This window comes from Ursus americanus, chromosome 33, assembly GCF_024610735.1.
Source record: "Ursus americanus isolate L20-20 chromosome 33, mUrsAme1.1.p, whole genome shotgun sequence".
In the NCBI taxonomy this organism is placed as follows: Eukaryota; Metazoa; Chordata; class Mammalia; order Carnivora; family Ursidae; genus Ursus; species Ursus americanus.
The window spans coordinates 24,731,556-24,751,036 of record NC_142159.1 but is presented as its reverse complement, the minus strand read 5'-3'; the positions used below and the strand labels follow the sequence as shown (position 1 = coordinate 24,751,036).

The window sequence follows — 19,481 nt, the reverse complement described above, 5'->3', positions numbered from 1 at the left end:
TTGTAAACTACAGTTTTATCGCCTTTTCATGAGATAAATGTTTTTTGTGATCTAACACATGATGAATTTGAGAATGTGCCAAGGTACATAGAAAGAATGTGTATTCTTTATTACTAGGGTACAGAGTTCAATGTACGTCTGTAAGATTAAATGCATAGAAATAAATGTGTAACAAGAATGGGAACATCTCTATGAAGAAAATCCTTAAATACTCCTGAGCGACACAAAAGTAAACATGAACAAATGGAAAAACATCCCCTTGTTCTCGGATAGGAAAACTCAACATGGCATTTTCCATAGTTTGATCTATAAATTCAATGCTATCAATTAATTATCAATTAATGGAATGAAACACTTTACTACGAAGATTCGTAAGAAAAACAAATAACTGAGAAAGGGGAAACAATCAGTATTACGGTAAAAAATATTACAATGCCTCTACAATTAAAAGAGCATGGCAGTGGCACATAAACAGACAACAGACGACAGAACAAGTCTGGAATACACACAGTAACCTATGACAAAGGTGGCATCGTGAGCCACTGAGGGAAAGATAGGCTTTTTAATAAACGGCACTGGGACGACTGGGTAGAACTCCTCTGTAAATCTGGTGCACGGAGAGGCTTTCTAAGTAGGACTCAAAGGCCTGAGGGAATAAATAAAAAGACCGCCAAATCTGACTAGGTGAAAGTAAGTTTTGCAGAATTTTTTTTTAAACTGTAAAAGAAAACTGACGAGTGGGAGCAAACATCTGCAACATATACAAGAGAAAATGTAAAGAACTTTTATAGACAGAAAGACAAAAAAAAACCCAAAGGAAATGACATGAACAGATAATTCACAAGAAAAAGACGAAAGTATCCTTCAAACATAAAGAAAAAATGCTCAAACTCACTCACTGTTAGCAAAATAAAGCAGAATACCAAGATACTGTTTCTCACCTATCAGACTGGCACAATTTTAAAAAATAAAACCACATTCTATTGGGGAAACAGAGGGAGTGCAAATTGGCATATGCTCTCTGGAGGAAAACCACATATACATACGCCTTTCAACCCAGCAATCTCTCTCCGATGAAGCCACCCTGAAGGTTCACATCTAACAATAAGGAACCACATATGCACTAGGATATTCACTGCAGCATCATTTGTAACTGAAACATCCTGGGAACAACCTAAATGACCATTCACAAGACAGCAGCTAAGTAAACGGTGGTTCAGGCACACAGTGCAGTTCTATGTAGCTGTAAGAGAATGAGGACGATCTCTATGAACTGATACGGAGCAATTTCCAAAACATAACATTAAGTAAAAAAAAGCAAACACAAAAGCATATCTGTAGGATGCTACCCTTCATATAAGAATGAAGAGGTTATAAGAACACAGACATGTATTTGCTCATTTGAAAGGAAAATATGCAGGAGGGATAAACTAAGAAGCAAAGCGATCGGTTACCAATAATAGGTGGGTAGGAAAGAGGTGGGGAATGGAACCATGGTAAGAGAGTTGACAACTACATGACTGTCCATGGCCCTGACCCTCAGAAGCACAGCCATAGTCCACACACCCTCACATACCCAAAACTTAACAACAGTCCACATCAACCAGGAGGAGCTAGAAGTGGAACGCAAAGTCCCACACATGAACCTAACTCTATTACAAACGGGTAACACAGCCACATATAAGGAGGTGTGAAAAAACAGAACTGACCTAAGCAACGTTGGAAAATGCTATCTTGCCAATATATTTCAGGACTAAAGACAAAAATTTAGTCAGTAAATCTGTTTCTCACAGGGACATGAGTTACAAATTCTGAAACTATACGTATTCTTGAAGAAAATAAAAATATTATATTTTAACAATAGGAACAGAATTTTTCGCGGCTGAAGAAAAAAGCTGCAAAAAGAGGCACAATAAGATGACTCTTGTGGTGTTGGACAGGAAGCTTGCCTTCCCTCTCTGCTGTTAGCCATGCAAGGATACAAGAAGTCGGCAGTCTGTAAACTAGAAGAGGGTTCTCACTAGAACTCAAACATGCTGTACTCTGATCTCAGAGACTTTCAGCTTCCAGAACGGTAAGAAATAAATTTCTGTTGTTTACAAGCCACCCAAGTCTATGGTATTTTGTTACAGCAGCCTGAATGGGGTAAGATATTAGTGAAATTCAAAAGGGTCTTCAGTTCAACTGTATGGTACTAATGCTAATTTCCTGGTTCTGACAACTGTATACAGTCACCCGATGTTAACACTGAGGAAGACCGGGGGAAATGCAGTATTTACAACTTTTCTGTGTGTCTACGAGTAGCTCCAGATAAAAGAATTTTTACAGGACTGAGATGTACTCAAGAGCAGAGAATATATTGTTCTGGCAGGTGCTTCCAGCACCTCAGAGCCCTCCCCCAATTAGCAGCTCAATGACTTGTTAAATGATGAATGAGCCAATAAATAAAATGACTGTTAAGTTATGGTGTCTAATGAAGTACTAAGCACGTACAGACAAAACAATAAAAATGCTGAAGATCGAAGTTATTTCACATATAAAACAACAGTTGATTAAAGCCAGGAAATGATCTTGGAACTGTAAAACTAAAAGCTCCGAGGCAGCATGAAGCTCCACAGGGAACTCTCAGGAGCTAAAGGACCTGTCTCAATGCTGAGAATGGCTGGAGAACTGCACAAAGATGTAATGAGTCTGTACCAATCACTACCTGGATGATCCTAAAGGCCCGTAACAAAGTAAAGAGATCAATTAATTCAGAATGAAAAGGGGGAAGATTAGAAGCTCTGCAGAGCCAGTTCAGGGTTTCTTGGCCCCAGGAGGCTGCCAGAAAACTCACTCTAAAACATATTCCTCTAAGACAAATTCCTAGCTAAGATGTCACCTGACCTACCTGAGTATATTTTTTTTTTCTAAGTGATTCTCTGAAGAAGCAGATAATCAGAAAGTTGGGAAACAGCCCTTAAGTCGTTGAGACATTTATGATACTTGGGAATTCAATGCTACAGGTGAACAGTAAAGCCGAAAACACTGCCAGGTCACATGTTCATGGTCCAATCACAAAGCAATCTCTCTAGATCCTTTCTCTGGTCATCAATAAAACATGATCCTTAGGGTGAAAAAAGTAACACAGCAAACAAATTGTAAGCAATAATTTTTATTTAGTGTTTTTATTACATTAGTGTAATAAAATTTATCTTCTTGTTCTCAGAGCAGGTTTATCTGCTCATTCTTAGAGCATCTAGAGATGGTTCCTCGAGCTAAACTCTTCCTCCCATACCTGAAGTAATCAAAGTATCCAATCAACTCAGCCAAAGGGCAACAGAAAAAATAAAATAAATGGATGTTGAGTAATTGTGCCATCAATAACTCGGTACAGAATTACATTTAATTTTACTTTTTCTTTTCTCCCTTTTATGCTCTAAGTCCCAATTCTGATTCAATGACTGTACGCACTACTCGTGCTATATTGGGTATGAGGCATTCTGAGAGACTTTTTCACACCCCTTATCTTACTGGATGTAGAACCAGAAGATATGTGGTTCAGGGTTCTGTCACTTAATCATGTGGCCTTGAGTTTGTCAAAAGGATGGCTCAAAAGTTAACAAACTTGACCTTGATCACAAAACTATGTGGCACAGCCAAGATTCAAACAGAACTCTTCTCATTTCAGAGCACCTGGGTGGCTCAGTCTGTTAAATGTTTGACTCTTGGTTTCAGCTCAGGTCATGATCTCAGGGTTGTGAGACTGAGCCCCACATCGGGCTTCACACTGGGCAGCGAGTCTGCTAGAGATTCTCTCCCCCTCCCTCTCTATCTGCCCCCCCCCCCCGCTTTTGTGCTCATATTCTCTCTCTCTCTCAAATAAATAAATCTTAAAAACAACAACAACAAAAACTGAAGTCTTCCCATTTCAACCTGGTGTTTTTTCTATTTTATCAGCAAGGGCCAAAAACACATACCAGGGAGTAAGGAGAACTCAAACATACTTCTCTCAAGATACTAACTTTACTGTATGGCTATTGATAAATGTAATGAAGAAAAGAAAACAAACAGCAGTAGAACCTTAGCCTGAAAGGCAGGATGAGGGGCAGCCAAGGCAAGAATTTAAAAATAGCAGCCAAGCAGTAATGCTGGACCTCAACACAGGTTTCTGTAACTGATGGTCCCACAGTCTCCTCTGGAAGTGAATTAATTTGGGTAAGGAAATACTATAATCTCAACACAGAATAGGCTGCAGAGGAATTCCGTCTTCTGTCTGATTCCCAGTGGCTAAAGGACAAAGCGCTGTCCTCCCTTATAACACAACCCTAGCACCAGCTTGAAAGAGAAAGCTCTACATCAGTTTCCCCCTAAGGGAATGCGATGGCAGGGCCCCCTCAGATTTACCGAGTCCCGCGAATCCACACAACTGAGCACTTTGATCTTTGACAAGAAGGGTGCTAAGCACTAACAAAATCAGTCTTTCTTTTTCTTATTTCTCCTCCACGTTTTGTTCACTATGTTCATTTGATCCTTTTTCATGTGCCTATGGACTATTTTATTTGTCTCTTTCAAAACTAATTTTATTTTTGGCAGAACTGCTTTATAGCTATAGAGGAAGAAAAAATTCTTTCTGTGGGTAAATGAAGGAAAAACTGGGAAAAAAAATTTAAAGGTTGGGGTGCCTAGGTGGCTCAGTCAGTTGGGTGTCCAACTCTTGGTTTCAGCTTGGGTTGTGGTCTCAGGGTCATGGGGTTGAGACCCACATCAAGCTCTCTCCCCCCCTCTACTCCCACCCCCCCCCACCACTGGCACTCTCTCTCAAATAAATAAATAAATAAATAAAATCTTTAAAAGAAAAAAAAGGTAGAGGTTAATTCCACTACCACCCCCTGCCGTATTTTAAAATTAAAGTAATCTAGGGGCACCTGGGTGTCTCAGTTGGTTAAGTATCTGAATTCATCTCAGGACATCATCCCAGGGTCCTAGGATGGAGCCCTGCTGTCATGTCAGGCTCCACACACACACACACACACACTCTCTCTCTCTCTCTTTCTCTCTCTCTCCCCCTCAAATAAATAAAATCTTTAAAACTAAATAAATTAATCAAACTAAATTAAGTCAAATCAAAGTAATCTAGTTTTGATAAAGAGAAAAGGAACAAATAGAGATTCGGGGGTAGGGGGGCACCATTCAATGCTGCTTTTATGGGAGATGAACTTACAGCAAGCACTCTAAAACTGAGAACCAGGCAAGATTACTAAGTAATGGTAAGAACCATACATATGAGCTCAGATGCAGACAAACGTCAATACATGTACAAGTATTTACTGAGCACCTACCAGGCCAGTTCAATAATTATGTGACCACTATCATCTACATCTATGAGGGAAAAAAATCCAATTATCAGGGCACACAAAGAGCTAACAAATCAAATTTAAGGTGACAGCTATAACGAAATCACCTCATGGCCGCTTCAAAGAAAATACCACAGAAGGAAAAAACGAATCAGTAAGGGTTCTAGTCACATCCACAGTGAAAAGAAGACAAAGAATTACCATCAGCACTCCAGCCCTTCCACGGCCAGAGAAGAGGCAGTGACCACAGAGTTACGCATCTCCAGAAAGTGTCTGATTATAAACCTAGTTAAAGTACATTCACTGGGTCCAGTTGGAATGATGTGGGACAACTGGTTCCTCTAAAAAGGGTAAAACAGGGGCTCCTGGATGGCTTAGTCGGTTAAGTTAGACGTCTAACTTCAGCTCAGGTTATGATCTTACAGTCCTGGGAGAAAGCCCCACATAGGGCTGCTGCCTGCTCTGCAGGGAGTCTACTTGTCCCTCTCCCTCTGCTCCTCCCCTTGCTCATGCTCTCTGTGTCTCTCTCTCAAATAGGTAAATAAAATCTTTTTAAAATATTTTTAAAAAGTAGAAAGGGTAAAATAGTATAAAATGACTCCACAAATCTGAAGAGCCACTAACAGTTAAATATATTCATTTTAAGCAAATACATCAAAACATATTAAATAACCAGAGTTATGTCTCACATATTTATTTGTTTTAACTTCAACTCTACATTGCTTAAAATCATGTAACTCAACCAATGACACAGTATGGAAACAGGAGGGAAAAGCATATAGCACGTTAAGAAAGAATGCCGGGATCAAGCCACTTGCCTTCACTAACAATTTAACGGCCCCTCCCTCCCTCCCTCCCTTCCACTTGCGTTATTCAGCATTGGTGTGTAAGACTGGAAAGTCACTGCCACAAAGACATAAAAAGCTTGTGGGAATTTGGAAGATGTTTCTAAAACACCACAGGAATTCTCTAAATTTATCTAAAGTCCTGTAAGAGGCCAAATCTAACCACACACACTCCTACCCAATCAGCAGGGATTGGCAAACTATGGCTCCAGAGCCAAATGTGGTCCACTGGCCCTCCTGAGCCAAATCTGGCCGGTTTTATACCGCCCAGAACTAAAAATACTTTTTACATTTTTAAATGGCTTAAAAAAAAAAATCAAAAAAAGGGTAATATCTCCTGACATGTGCAAATTAAATGAAATTCAAATTTTAGTGTCCATAAATAAAATTTTATTGGCGTATGCCACCTCATTTATTTACACGTTGCCTATGATTTTTGCGCTATAATGGCTGACCAGAGTAGCTACACAAGGGGGACCATATGAAAGATGATCTGGTCCAAAACATCTACCCAAACCTGCCCTAAAAGTTGCTACTAATTTGCCTTGAAATAACTCGCCTTAGCTAGGTAGCTTTGCAGAAGAAACTCCAGACGGTTTTACTGAATACCATCTGAGCAATATAATAGAGAAACTATTTTATCTCATTATAGCTAAGTTAAAAGCAAGCAAATCCCTATGACTTTTTTTCCCCAATTTTATTCTTTAACAAAGAATGTAGTCTTCCACCACTTTATTCTTTCTAGTTGGGAAAGAGTTATAAAAATATTACTCGTCTTACTTCCTCTACTACTTAAGAAGACCAACACCTTCCACTTACATACAAAATACACCAGGATATATATCTCAGTGTTCTTTTCCTAAAAGGGACAGAAAACACCATAAAGTACAAAGCAGTGGCTCATGGTCACTTTTCATATAATTACTTAAGACTACCTGCAATATTACCTCCTTACTCAGAATAAAATCTTCAATATATTCTCCCTACTCACAGCTTTTTGGTAGGAAATTTTTCATACATACAAAAAAGTGAAAGAACAGGTCAATAAGGCTTCCTATAAACCTTGCCTAGACTCTTAAGTACATGCTGCCATATTTGTTTTGCCCATTTCTCTATCTTTTCTAGTAGAAGTAACTGATTCTTAAGAAAATAATCTGTAGACCATCGTAACACTTCATCCTAAATACTTTCTAGCAAACAGTGCCCGGATACTAGTTCTCAGACCAGCATGCTAATAAGGAAACAGAGCTACAAAACTATTAAAAAAAATTTTTAAGTTGCTTTTTTTCCCCTACCCAGATTAATGAAAATATAGGTACTACCTCTGAATTCCCAATAATCCACAAACTTAACCCTGGAGTGTTAGCTTACTGAGACCATAAGAGTAGTCTAACTAATATCGTGATTATCGAAAGAGGTCGGAACAGCTCAGACTCCCTGCCTCCCGTGTTCGACGATTGTTCCTTCGCAGGAAGGACCACATCTCCGGCACTTACCTAAGGGCAGCAGCGTGGTACGTGTCGACGTAATCAGAAATAAAGAGCTCTCGGTTCTTGATAACTGGGTCTGTAATGACAAGTTCTCTTCCAGAGTCTGTCAAAATAATTAATTAAGAAGGTATTAAAATTGAGCCTCCCAAAACAATTAGGAAAATTTTTGCAAAATCTTCTTTCAGGTTCACCTGCCACTAAAGAAAGTACAATAAATAAGCAGGTCTGGTCAGGAGGAATAACAACAGGAATAAAGTATCCTGTTGGGTATGTTTTACACCCTTTACTGAGTCTCCACACTTTGCTGAAATGCATTAAGCAATTAATGAAAAAAGAAGGAAAAAAAAAAAGAAGAAGAAACAACCACCACATTTTAACAAACTTGTAAACTACTGAAATATTTAGTGATCCTGTCCATTTTAATTTCTTATTGCTATATATTCCAGGATGGAGTGAAATCACTCTGTTTCTGTTGAAAAAAATAACCAAGTTACTATTTTTAATTAGGAACCATAATTTAACTGTTTTAACAGAAATTTTTATAGCTTCAAAGAAGGAAAAAAAACTAGTGAGTTATAAAGGAACATCATTCTTGGGGTGCCTGAGTGGCTTAGTCAGTTAAGTGTCTGCCTTCAGCTAAGATCCCAGGGTCCTGGGATCGAGCTTGGTCCACATCGGGCTCCCTGCTCAGCGGGAGGCCTGCTTCTCTCTCTCTCTCTCTCTCTCTGCCAGTTCCCCTGCTTATGCTCTCTCGCTCACTCTCTCAAATAAATAAATAAATCTTCAAAAAAAAAAAATCATTCTTTAAAACTGTGTTTGATTACTCCTTTGTTGACTCAAAACCTATCACCAAAAGCAGTGTGGACAAGTGGGAAGAGAGCAGACATCAGGGCTGACCACGCTGGATCCCAGCCTGGCTGGGACCACTTAGAAGACATGTCACCTGGCAACTCCTTGAGCATCTCTATCTCAATTTCCTCAGCTGAATGTGGGCAGTGACCAACTCTAACTCATATGATTAATGGGTAACAAATGTGGGTCAGCTAGCATGAGGCCCAGCACCGCTCCAAAAGATCAATAAAAATGCACAATTATACATCTGAACGAATGCAAGATACATTTTATGTGCATATCTCATGTGTCAATAAAATTACTGGGTAGAAACTACAATGCCAGAGCAAGAAAAAATAAAAGATGCTCTGAACTACCTTCCTGATTATTCTGAAAGTCAAGATGCAAACTGAATCCCAAATCACTCAGGAAAGCTATGCTTTCAAAACTGAAGTTCACAGCCCTGAATGCAGAAGTGTAATCATGCAGATTATCGAAAAGGAAAAAAGAAATAAAACATAACCTTAGTGTTTTAAGTATTATTAGTTCATCATAAGGGGAGAAAAAGTAATATCAGGGGAGAAAAAGTAATATCAGGGGAGAAAAAATAAAATTACTATTGTTTCCAAAGACCTATCTCTATTCCAAGTTTAAGGGGAAGATGTTATTGGCACATCTCTCTGGTTGCTTGGGGTTTTTTTGAGGCAAAAATAATGAAAGAACTCAGCAAAAGTAAATAAATAAATAAACATTCCAGTAATGTCCTTAGAGTTACAAAAAGCTTTTTCAGAGACAATTTTTTGTAGTGCTTATCTCCATTTAATGATTGTCTTTAGAAACAGCCTTGTCCAAAGCTAAGAAAACGTAGAAATCAAACCAGGACATATTTACCATTTTCATTATGCCGATCCTGAACCAAATGCTGGTACACAGAATCTGGAACTTCAGACTGACGGTAGTACCATTTGACGTTCATGAGTAGATGGTCCCTCTTACTCTGAAAAGGAAAATCTAACAGCATTAGGAACAGGATTTCGGGTGCCCACAGGTGTACACCATACCCATGATCAAAAGCCCCTGTAAACAGGTGGAGAAGCAGAGAGGGAGACTCACAATTACCACCAGGACCACAAAATACATAAGCTAAAGAAGAGGTCAAAGGTGTTTTTAATCCCAGCCATAGCACCCTCTAACCCTATCGCTCAAAACGCTTATTCCAAGAAACCAAAGGAGCCAAACCTGAACCTATAAATCTCCCCAGTTTGATTAAGTAATTCATTCAGTATTATGTTATTTAGCATTAACTATACAAAACCACATGAATACATCCTTCTATCTGAACTCTTAATCAATTTGGTAAATATTCTTAAATTGTGTCAGCACAATGTCAAGGCCATTAAGGGCAATAAGTTAGAAAAAACCCTGCAAGGCCTGGCACAAAGTCATCTGTCCACGGTGTGCCAATCTCCCAGACTGAACTACATCCCCCTCCACAGTACTGCCACCTGACTTGCAGTACTGGGGCAAACCAACACACAAACTGTGGGTAATGGTGAAGGCACTAGCAGTCCATGGAGCAGGGACCCTATTTTATTTATCTTCAAATTCCCAGAGAATGGAAAAACTTGTCCATAAATATTTATGAATAATAGAGTCCTACGATGATCAGGGACCCTAAATGTCTGTGGGACACTTAGCCATGTTATCCCCACAAGTTAACTTTGCTCCTGGTTCATTCAAAGAATAAAGGAAGAATAATGCTACCTTTCTGTTTGAAGGCGATGGGGCTACAGCCTGAGAGAGACTGTGCACCTGGTTGTTTTTTAACCCAGGTGAGGGCCTTCAGAGACCTTCCCAAGGTGACTGCAATATCGTTCCTCTGAGCAGCATCCAGCTTGTCATCACAGGTCAGAGGTGAGTGAGAAATGAATGAGAACTAAAATTCAAGACACGTCTCATGTTTATGAAGGAGATGACCAACTCTAAAATATGTCAAAGAAGTCTTCTTTAATAAAGTAAGACTCTTTCTGCTTAAATGAGAGGTATGTATATATAGTCTTCACTAAAAGACCAGAAAGGCTTTCAAAAACAAACCAACAACAAAAACGTTCACTGAAATACTTAAGCCACTTTACTAGAAATAAAAGAACTGCCGAAGTCCTGACGAACTCAAATGTGAAGAAGTGCTATTCCAAAGTGAGTATCACCAACACCAGGGTTCACACTTTATCATTAACTGTGTCAGACAGACAGGCCTACGAAAACAGGGCATCATTACTGGTTTGAATAAAACAGACTGTACACAAAGAATAAACCTACATAATGGGTACTTTTTAGTTTTTATCCATTTTGCACTTTTATATTCTATGCTGTTTATACTAAAGGTGGAAAATGAGGATTAATCAGTGTTACATAAAAAGAATAAATGTTACATGCAAGAGTTTATACACAAGAGCAATTACTCCCTGCAGAGGATTATGACAGAGGTAACAGCTGACCTGGGGGTGGGGGGGAGATGGGAAAGATTTCAATGGATACTTTTTAGGCAAAGGAGACCTGAGGAAGACACAAAGATAGAGAAAAGATAGAGGAAGCACTAGACGTACCCATGGTCCATCTGCATGCAGCACAGGAAAACGTTCTGCATGGTATGGAGAAGAACTGGAATCCTGCCGTTAGTGGGTTTTTCTCTGGACAAGTGGGGTCCTCTATCTCTGTTGCTGGCCAAATACCCAGGCAGTGAGGGGCAACACAGCAGGTCATGAGAAAGCAGCTAAAAGACGAGAGTTTCCCTCCGAGGCACAGCGATAAACAGCAGGGCCAGGATGAGGCAAACCAGGGGAGGGGCGGAGGCTGTCAGGAGGTACTCAAGGATAAACTCGCCTAAGCTAATACACTGTCCCAGAAGAGGTTCTCACCTTCAGCACTGCTGATATTGGGTCCAGAAAGTGCTGTGGGTGCCTATCCTGTGCACTGCTTGACACTTCGCAGCATTCCTGGCCTCCAACCACTAAATGCCAGGGGGCACCCCTCCCTCACTGGGACAACCAAAGAAATGTCTCCAACATTGCCAACTATTCCCTGAGGGGAAAAAATTACTCCCCCCACCCCCTGAAAACCAATGGTCTAACAGTTTCTTTTTTAAGGAAAGCTAAACCAGAATGGTGAGAATAAAACCCGGTTTAAGCACTACCAGAAGGGAACATGGAATGTAGGTGAGAACACGGTAAAGTCTGTCAAAAGTTGGGTTTGAACCCCATCTTCACCACCTTCTAGCTAATATGACTGTGGGCGTGTTAATTAAGACATTCTGAGCCTCCCCTTTTCTGTAATATGGGAATACTGAAACCTACCTAACAGATGACTGAAAGAAGGAGAAAGATGGAAAAGCATCTGGAACTGAGCAGGCACTCAGTTTTCTGTTAGTAGGTGGCCATAACCAGTGCTTCACAGAAAAATTTCAGGAACTTTGCTAAGAACCGTAGAAGTTATTTCTTTATGAGAATATGGTTTCTTTCAAGAGATGACAGAGATCTCCAGTCCCTCAACACTAATGGATGCCTCAATGCTCACAGTAATGAACTACTTAACAGGGCTCAAAGGAATTCAGATCTCCTAGCAGTCTTAGCAACCATGTTCTGAAATCTGTACTTCCGTGTGTTTCTTTAACACATCTAAGCTGTCCGAAAATCTGAGGGACAACTGAAATTAGCTTTTAAAGGTACCCTAACTGGCAATCATATAATGTCTATTTTTCAGAACCAAGCCAGCAATTCGGGCTACCTTTTGAGGTTTAATATCTATGTTAACTTCTGACTCTCGCATACTTAATGATCACACACACACGCGCACACACACACACACACACACACACAATTACTGCTCTGGTTTATTTGTACCTAGATTTACGACTCCTAGTACCAGAGGCAGTTACAAAGGCAGGTGAAAGCCCATCGGATTTCCTAATGCAGTACTACCTAATCACCAGGGAGTGGCAGCATTGCGTTAAAAAAAAGACTCCAGAATCTTAATTCTGGATACAACAGAACAAAAGATTGATTCAAAGTAAACAAAAGTTCTGAACAAAACTAAGTCGCTGTGAGAGACATAATCTTCCTAAATAGGCCTGGAAGTTAAAGATTAAACATCTATAAAAGGAGGCAGTGTGCTATTTCAGAGAGTACTAGACTAAAATTAAATAATCTAGGCTTCTAGTCCTGTCTGCAATCACTAGTTAGCTGGGGACAACCTTAGTAGACCCAGACAAATGAAGGGGAGAACAACATGATTTCTAGGGTCGCATTTCATTTTGTACACTGACATCTAGATTTCTTCCCCAGACAAAATCAGTACATACAGTGGGGCTGGGGGAGAGCCTTTCCTGTTTTCTCTACACCAACATAATGGCACCAGCTAACATTACCATCCTAAAGAGGTTTTACAAATTAAAATGCCATCTTTCCTGGAAGCAGTTGCAGTGAGCAACAGCAAAAGGGAACAGAGCAGCGCACCCCCTCTGCCAGTAAATCCTCCCAAAGCTGCCTTAGACACACAGGTGCCGCCCAATATTAACCACAGGATATCTTTGTGTTCTTCCCGCTACTCGTTAGACAAAGACTGCTGCTCAGAATCACAGAAAATTGAAAGCAAAAGTAAACTTAGAGATCACCTGATTTAGCCCAAACCACCTACGTATGAATCAGGGTTTTGCAACTGATTTGGGCAAATGACTTCTCTAAGTCTCACTTCTCTCACACATAAAATGAGGGGAAATAATAGCTTCTACCACATTCAGCTGTGAGGGTTAAATAAATGAACACGAGCAGAGTGAACCGGCTCTCAGTGTTGGATATTACTATCTACAGACAGGAACCAAGCTACAAGAGGTTTACTTATGTATTTTGCTTTTCCACAGATACAAAATTAAGGGGGTAAGAGCAATACAAAAATAAATCATGTAGCAAAGTAGGGGGGAAGAATCTCCACTTCTGCAACAATTTGAGAAGCATATCAAGTATTTTTAACAAATAGGCCTCATTACCAGCTAGTGATATAACTGTACAATTCCATAAAGGTCAAAGTGGTTATAAATGACACATTTTAAACAGAATGCTGAGTGAAGAGGGAAGTGGTGAGAAGCTTCCCAGGTGAAGGCACCCTGGGGTATACTTCTGGGTACAAAGAACCCACCGAGAAGTAAATAATTTCCCACCATTTTATCTTTAGAGAGAGAGAGAGAGAGATCTGACTGACTATCTGACTGTACAGGTAGCAGGAAGCACCAGCTCTAAGAAAAAAACACCACAAAGGAATGTGTCCAGTGTGCTTACAGTAAGGTTTCCCAGGATGACTGTGTAAACAAGGAGAGTAGTTGATTCTGGGTTAAATTAGTGGATTCTTCCACATCACTGGTTTGGATTTCTCTGAAAGGAGGGATATATGTAAATTTAAGGAAATAGTTTGAGGACAAAACCCATCCCTACCTGGGTTTAGAAAAAAGACAAAGAGCCTAATGTTGGGTATTTGGGAACAGAACAGGAGGATTTGTAGAGCTATGAATTATCAGACAATACACTGAAAATTAATGAACTAAAAAGTCAGAACTGAAATTAAACATTCAGGATGAGATAACTAACAGGTAAACTAGGAGAAAGGGAAGGCAAACAAGAGGCTGCTGTTGAAGGGACTAGTTCATTTTATCGGCAGCACAGAATCTGACCATCCCAAATAAATATAAGATCCAAGGCCAAGAACTAAAGTTCCCTTCCCGGAGATCTTTTTAATGATTATTAATAAAGTACCTCCACTGATTAAATAGCCAATCTGATTCTTTCCTAGGACCAGTCTTGATATCATCTGAGAAAACATTTTAACACAACATTAAAAAATAAACGGAAGTATGGGGGTGGTGGCTGGAGGTCGTAAATGACCAAGAGGACAAGTGCAGAGACTATTTTATATAATATGGAGGAGAACCCCAACCCAGGATGGGAACAACAATAATTTTAAATTCACCTGCATTATACAGGAAAGGCCTTCTTTGTCCCATCAATCACCTACCAGCTCCTGGCAGATACCATCGGGGCTCCCAAAGCCCTCCGAACAAGCCCTGCTATCCCTCCACCATCATCAAATACAACAGAGGGGTCAGGCCAAAGACAATTAAGCAAGATATAAAGATGGATACCATCACATAAAAAAACTTTGCAAAGTCAAAATAATCTGATAGAGGTAATAACTGGGGGACTTCCTTCAAATTTTTAACTGCTTAGTTCTTGAGAGCTTGCATTCAAATAACGGAAGATCTAGATTCAGAGTCAGGTGAAATCAGACGAAAATTCTTATCTTCTAAAGCCAAAATAGCCAATCAGGTTTTTCCAGAAATTTGGGAAGTAGAAGTAGCTAATATTTGTATACCAGATGGCTTAAGAAAATACCTTTTGAATTCAAGAAACTTTTTATGCATTTCCACAACGTGGTGATAATAAGGTAAAGAGTTATAAGAATACTACAGGTTTACTGTATAATTAAGATTTATCTACCCAAACTGAATTGGTATTAACACACTAAGGGACACACACACACACACACACACACAATGGTCCACCAGAGCCATAATGCCCTCTCTTTCAGTGTTCCACACAACCCGTTTAAAGTGAAAAAAAAAAATTTTTTAATAATAATAATAATGAAATAAAGTTTAAAGTGGCATTTCAATCCTGCTGGGTCCACTTCCACCCACAAGGAGATGCCTGTTGGGAAGACTGCCCTCAAAAGACCTTGGGGACACAGTCTTACTGGCTCCAATCATTCCTGACTCTAGGAGGGGAGAAGGGGCAGACACTGTGGTCAAGGTCTACTATTCTTCTCCAAGGCCAAAGATAAAGTCCAGGCATATACACTGAAGAATCCAATCTAAAGATAAGCTTTCTGTATCAGAGGATCATATTGAACTTTGTAGATAAACATCAGGACTGAGCTCAATCAAAATGAAATCAGGTAGGAAATATCTTGTAATATTTCAAGCCACTGCTCTATTCCTAACATGAGACACTAGGAATATAACAGTTTCTATATTTATATCTAAATGGCTTTACAGGCATCACAGCTCAAAATGCCATGAAAGAGTTATAAAAAAAACATAACAGGTGCCACCAAGAAAGGCTTGGCCATTAAGGTCCATCCATCTCAGAGCTCTGCTCTGCCATGGGTACCAAGAGAGAAAGCCAAAACACTAATTCCAGAATCTTGTTCTCAAAGGAAAAGAAAGGGCTTTGATTATTTCCTCCTAGCAGGCTATCCTATACAAATCTCCCAAATGTACTAAGAAGCATTTTGTCTCCTTTTATTTGAGAGGATGGAGTAAGGAAGAGTAAATATCTTATTGCCATTGAGTAAACAAAGTATCCGCTCTTGTTTTATCTTAAAATGCCTTCTTCCAACTTCCCTAAGAGTGCAAGCAGGCCTGAAGTATGCAGACCTGCAGGAGTCATGCTCTACACCCACTGCCCAGTGGGGACTGAGCACATCTCCCTTCTGGTGGCTTGTACCACTCGAGTTTCATAGTTCTATTTAGTGGAGTAATGGTTATGATTTTATGTGTCAACTTGACTGTGCTAAGAGATGCCCAGATAGCTGGTAAAACATTTCTGGGTGTGTCCAGGAGGGTATTTCTGGAAGAGATCAGAATTTGATTCAGTAGAATGAGTAAACAGATCTGACTTTAATGTGGGCAGGCATCACTCAATCTGTTTGGGGCTGAACAGGACAAAAAAAGCAAAGAAAAGATACCTTCACTCTGTTTTCCTGAGCTGTGAAATCCATCTTTTCCTACCACCCGATATCGAAGCTCCTGGTTCTCAGGCCTTCAAACTCCAGGACTTATGCCAGTGACCCTGCGTTCTCAGGCCTTTAGCCTCAAACTGGGAGTTACACCACTGACTCCCCTGGTTATCAGGCCCTTGGACATGGACTGAACTATACCACCTTGCTTTCTTAGCTCTCTATCTTGCAGATAGCAGATTATGGGACTTCTCTGTCTCCATAATCTTTGTGAGGCAATTCCTATGGTATATATACTCCCTAGGTATCTCTCCTATTGGTTCTCTGGAGAACCCTAATACCAGTGGCTATTTAACATTTATTGGCATTTCCAAATGGACATAACCCAGGACTACACAGGAGTCTACTCAGAACTAGCATAATGAATACTCTCTTTAAAGATAAATAGAGGAAAGAAACTGAGAAACAAAGCAAATCCACTTGACTAAGATGCTAACTGGTCGGAGGCACCAGAATCACACACATTTTCCAAACCTGTGGCACCTCAATCCAAAAGAATCTTTCCAAGAGATTGCATCAGCATCTGGATCCTGTAAGAGGATTTAAATCACCTTGTATCAGATGAATCAGGTAAAGCAAGAAGGTGGAACTCTGGGAGTGGAGATGACTTTTTACAGTGTTTACAACCCAGCTGTGCAAGTAACTGGTTACATACAAATCCCCAGAAAGATGATGCAACCAAAAATGTGCTGAAACCCAAGCTCTAATGATCAGAAATCATTTCTAAAGATCACTGTTTCCTGATGATGTCTTATTTATTAAATTTCTGTCTTTGGGTTAATTGATTTTACAGTTTAATCTGGACAAAGGTCAGTCAATAATTTGGTAGGACCAAAAAGGTACATGAAAATGAAATCATCTCCCACCTGCTAACTATGGAATCCAAGCTTATTAAGGCATTTTCTACCTAGGACTACACTGCGTAGGAACAATACAATTTTTAGACAACAGATTCCTTTATTTGCAGGGGAGTGACCAAAACTGAGCACAGGTGCCACCTGGGAAGACTCCTACCTTTTGGCCTCCCTTGTAAGACAGGAGGCGGGGTTGCCAGGTGGTGTCCCCTGTCCTTGTCCTCTTAGACTAAATAACAAGTTCATGTCACATACACACGAATAAGCTATACGAAAGGGAAACTTTGTACATCAGGAGAGATATACCAAACTACAGGGCATTCCTGTAATTTACCACATCCTGTATATTATTGTGACAAAAATACTAAATGTCAGATTCAGAATTTAAAAGGTCTCCAGTTTGGGCTGACAGATCAAGTCAGGAAAACAAAATTTCACAAATATATTAGGACTCTATTTTTAAATCCCCAACATCTACTACCCAAACCCAAAATAAATTCCCTCCTAAAAGCCAGCAGCTACGGTTTTATCAGAAAAATTTATAACCAAAAATTTTCTATTTGGCTCCAAATATTTCCCCCATAACAGAGGGAAAAACAGCTGCTCATAGGCAGCACCATAAGAAATTGCCAAACTGCCTTTAATCCATACTAAATGGAATTAAACAATCCAGTGAATTTCTTTTTTAAAAAGTCAAGCTCAAATACTATAAAGTTTGACATCTTTGCAATACTTTGGTTGTTCTCTGTTGATGGTGGTGACAGCAGCGGCAATTTTACTCACTCTGGGGATTTTACTCACTTCTTCTACATGACCTAGCTAGAAAAATTAGAGAGCTCTATCACAAACCAACAATGGGGTAAAATGACACGTGCAGTAGTGAAAAGGAAGTTAAAGAAAGAGGGGTTAAAACCTGGGCTATAGGTTTCCAAAATTCTCTAGAACTTACAAATGAAACAAGTGATCACCTTAATTTTTAAATAATAATAACTTATGATTAAAGGCACATCACACAGATTTTGCTATTAAAAACAGATGCTGAAATATCTTGAAAAGATTTCACCGAGTCAACACGTGCTTTACAGAAGTGGTTCTCAAACTTGTTAGACTCAGGATCCCTTACTCTCTTCAAAATTATTGAGGTGTTCAAAGAACTTTTATGTGAGCTATATCTTATCAATACTTACTATATTGGAAAATAAAAATTAAAAATTTTCAAGGTATCTTTTACTTAATCATTTAGCAATAATAACCTGACTGCATGTCAACATAAGTAATTGTAAAAAATAACCAAAAATTTTAAAACAAAATTTAGACACAAGTAATACATATATTTTCTTATGTATGGCTTAAGATAACAGATTCTCATATCAGATACTTGCATTCAATCTACTGAGATATTACACATCATTTAGCACTTGTAAAACTCCACTCTATACTCATGAAAGGAGAATGAAAAGGGGAAATGATATCTTAGCATAATTATGAAAACAGTCTGACCCGGCATACCCACGGACCAAACCTGAGAACAGCTGCTCTATAGGACGAAATGAACAAGCTGTAGAAACAGTCCCAGATGCCCTCCTCTTTAACTCCGGTAGTTTACACAATGGAAGTAAGTAAGCATGCTCCCCAAACAGAACCATGAATGGAGATCTGAAAGCACACATTCATTCAGAAGTAAGATACTATTAAGAATAGAAGATTGGGGCGCGCTTGGGTGGCTCAGTCGGTTAAGCGTCTGCCTTCAGCTCCCTTCAGCTCTGTTCATGATCCCAGGGTCCTGGGATTGAGGCTCAGGGGCTCCTTGCTCAGCAGGGAGCCTGCTTATTCCTCTGCCTCTGCTGCTCCTCCTGCTTGTACTCTCTCTCTCTCTCTGTCAAATAAATAAAATCTATTTAAAAATTGTTAAAGATTAAAAGAAAAAAAATGGAAGATTTGGGGCACCTGGATGACTCAGTCACTTACACGGTTAAGCATCTGCCTTCAGCTCAGGTCATAATCCCAGGGTCCTGGGATCCCTGCTCAGTAGGGAGTCTGCTTCTCCTTCTCCCTCTGCCTCTGCCCCCACCGCACATCCCGCTTGTCGACTTGTGCTCTCTCAAATAAATTAATTAATTAATTCTTTTAAAATAAAGAATATTAGATTGTATTTTTATTTATATAATCAGACATTCTGGTAGTGGGCAAGAAGTTAAACTCTTGTTAAAGGGAAGAAAATCTAGATAAGAAGGCTGTCATTTCAGTTTAAAGTATTTTTCTTTCTAAAATTTGAGCTCAAAG

At 39.6% G+C, this 19,481-nt stretch overlaps 1 protein-coding gene across 5 annotated transcripts in view; it reads right to left on the bottom strand.

Moving 5' to 3' along the window:
• Positions 1-19,481, bottom strand: part of RERE (arginine-glutamic acid dipeptide repeats) — a 409,563-nt gene that overhangs the window by 159,660 nt on the left and 230,422 nt on the right. For all 5 annotated transcript variants that reach the window (XM_045803582.2, XM_045803583.2, XM_087858422.1 and 2 more), the window contains 2 exons: positions 9,394-9,499; positions 7,678-7,774 (listed from right to left, as the gene is read on the bottom strand). In XM_045803582.2, coding sequence (XP_045659538.2) covers positions 7,678-7,774; positions 9,394-9,499 — 203 coding nt within the window. The remainder of the gene's footprint in view (positions 1-7,677; positions 7,775-9,393; positions 9,500-19,481) is intronic.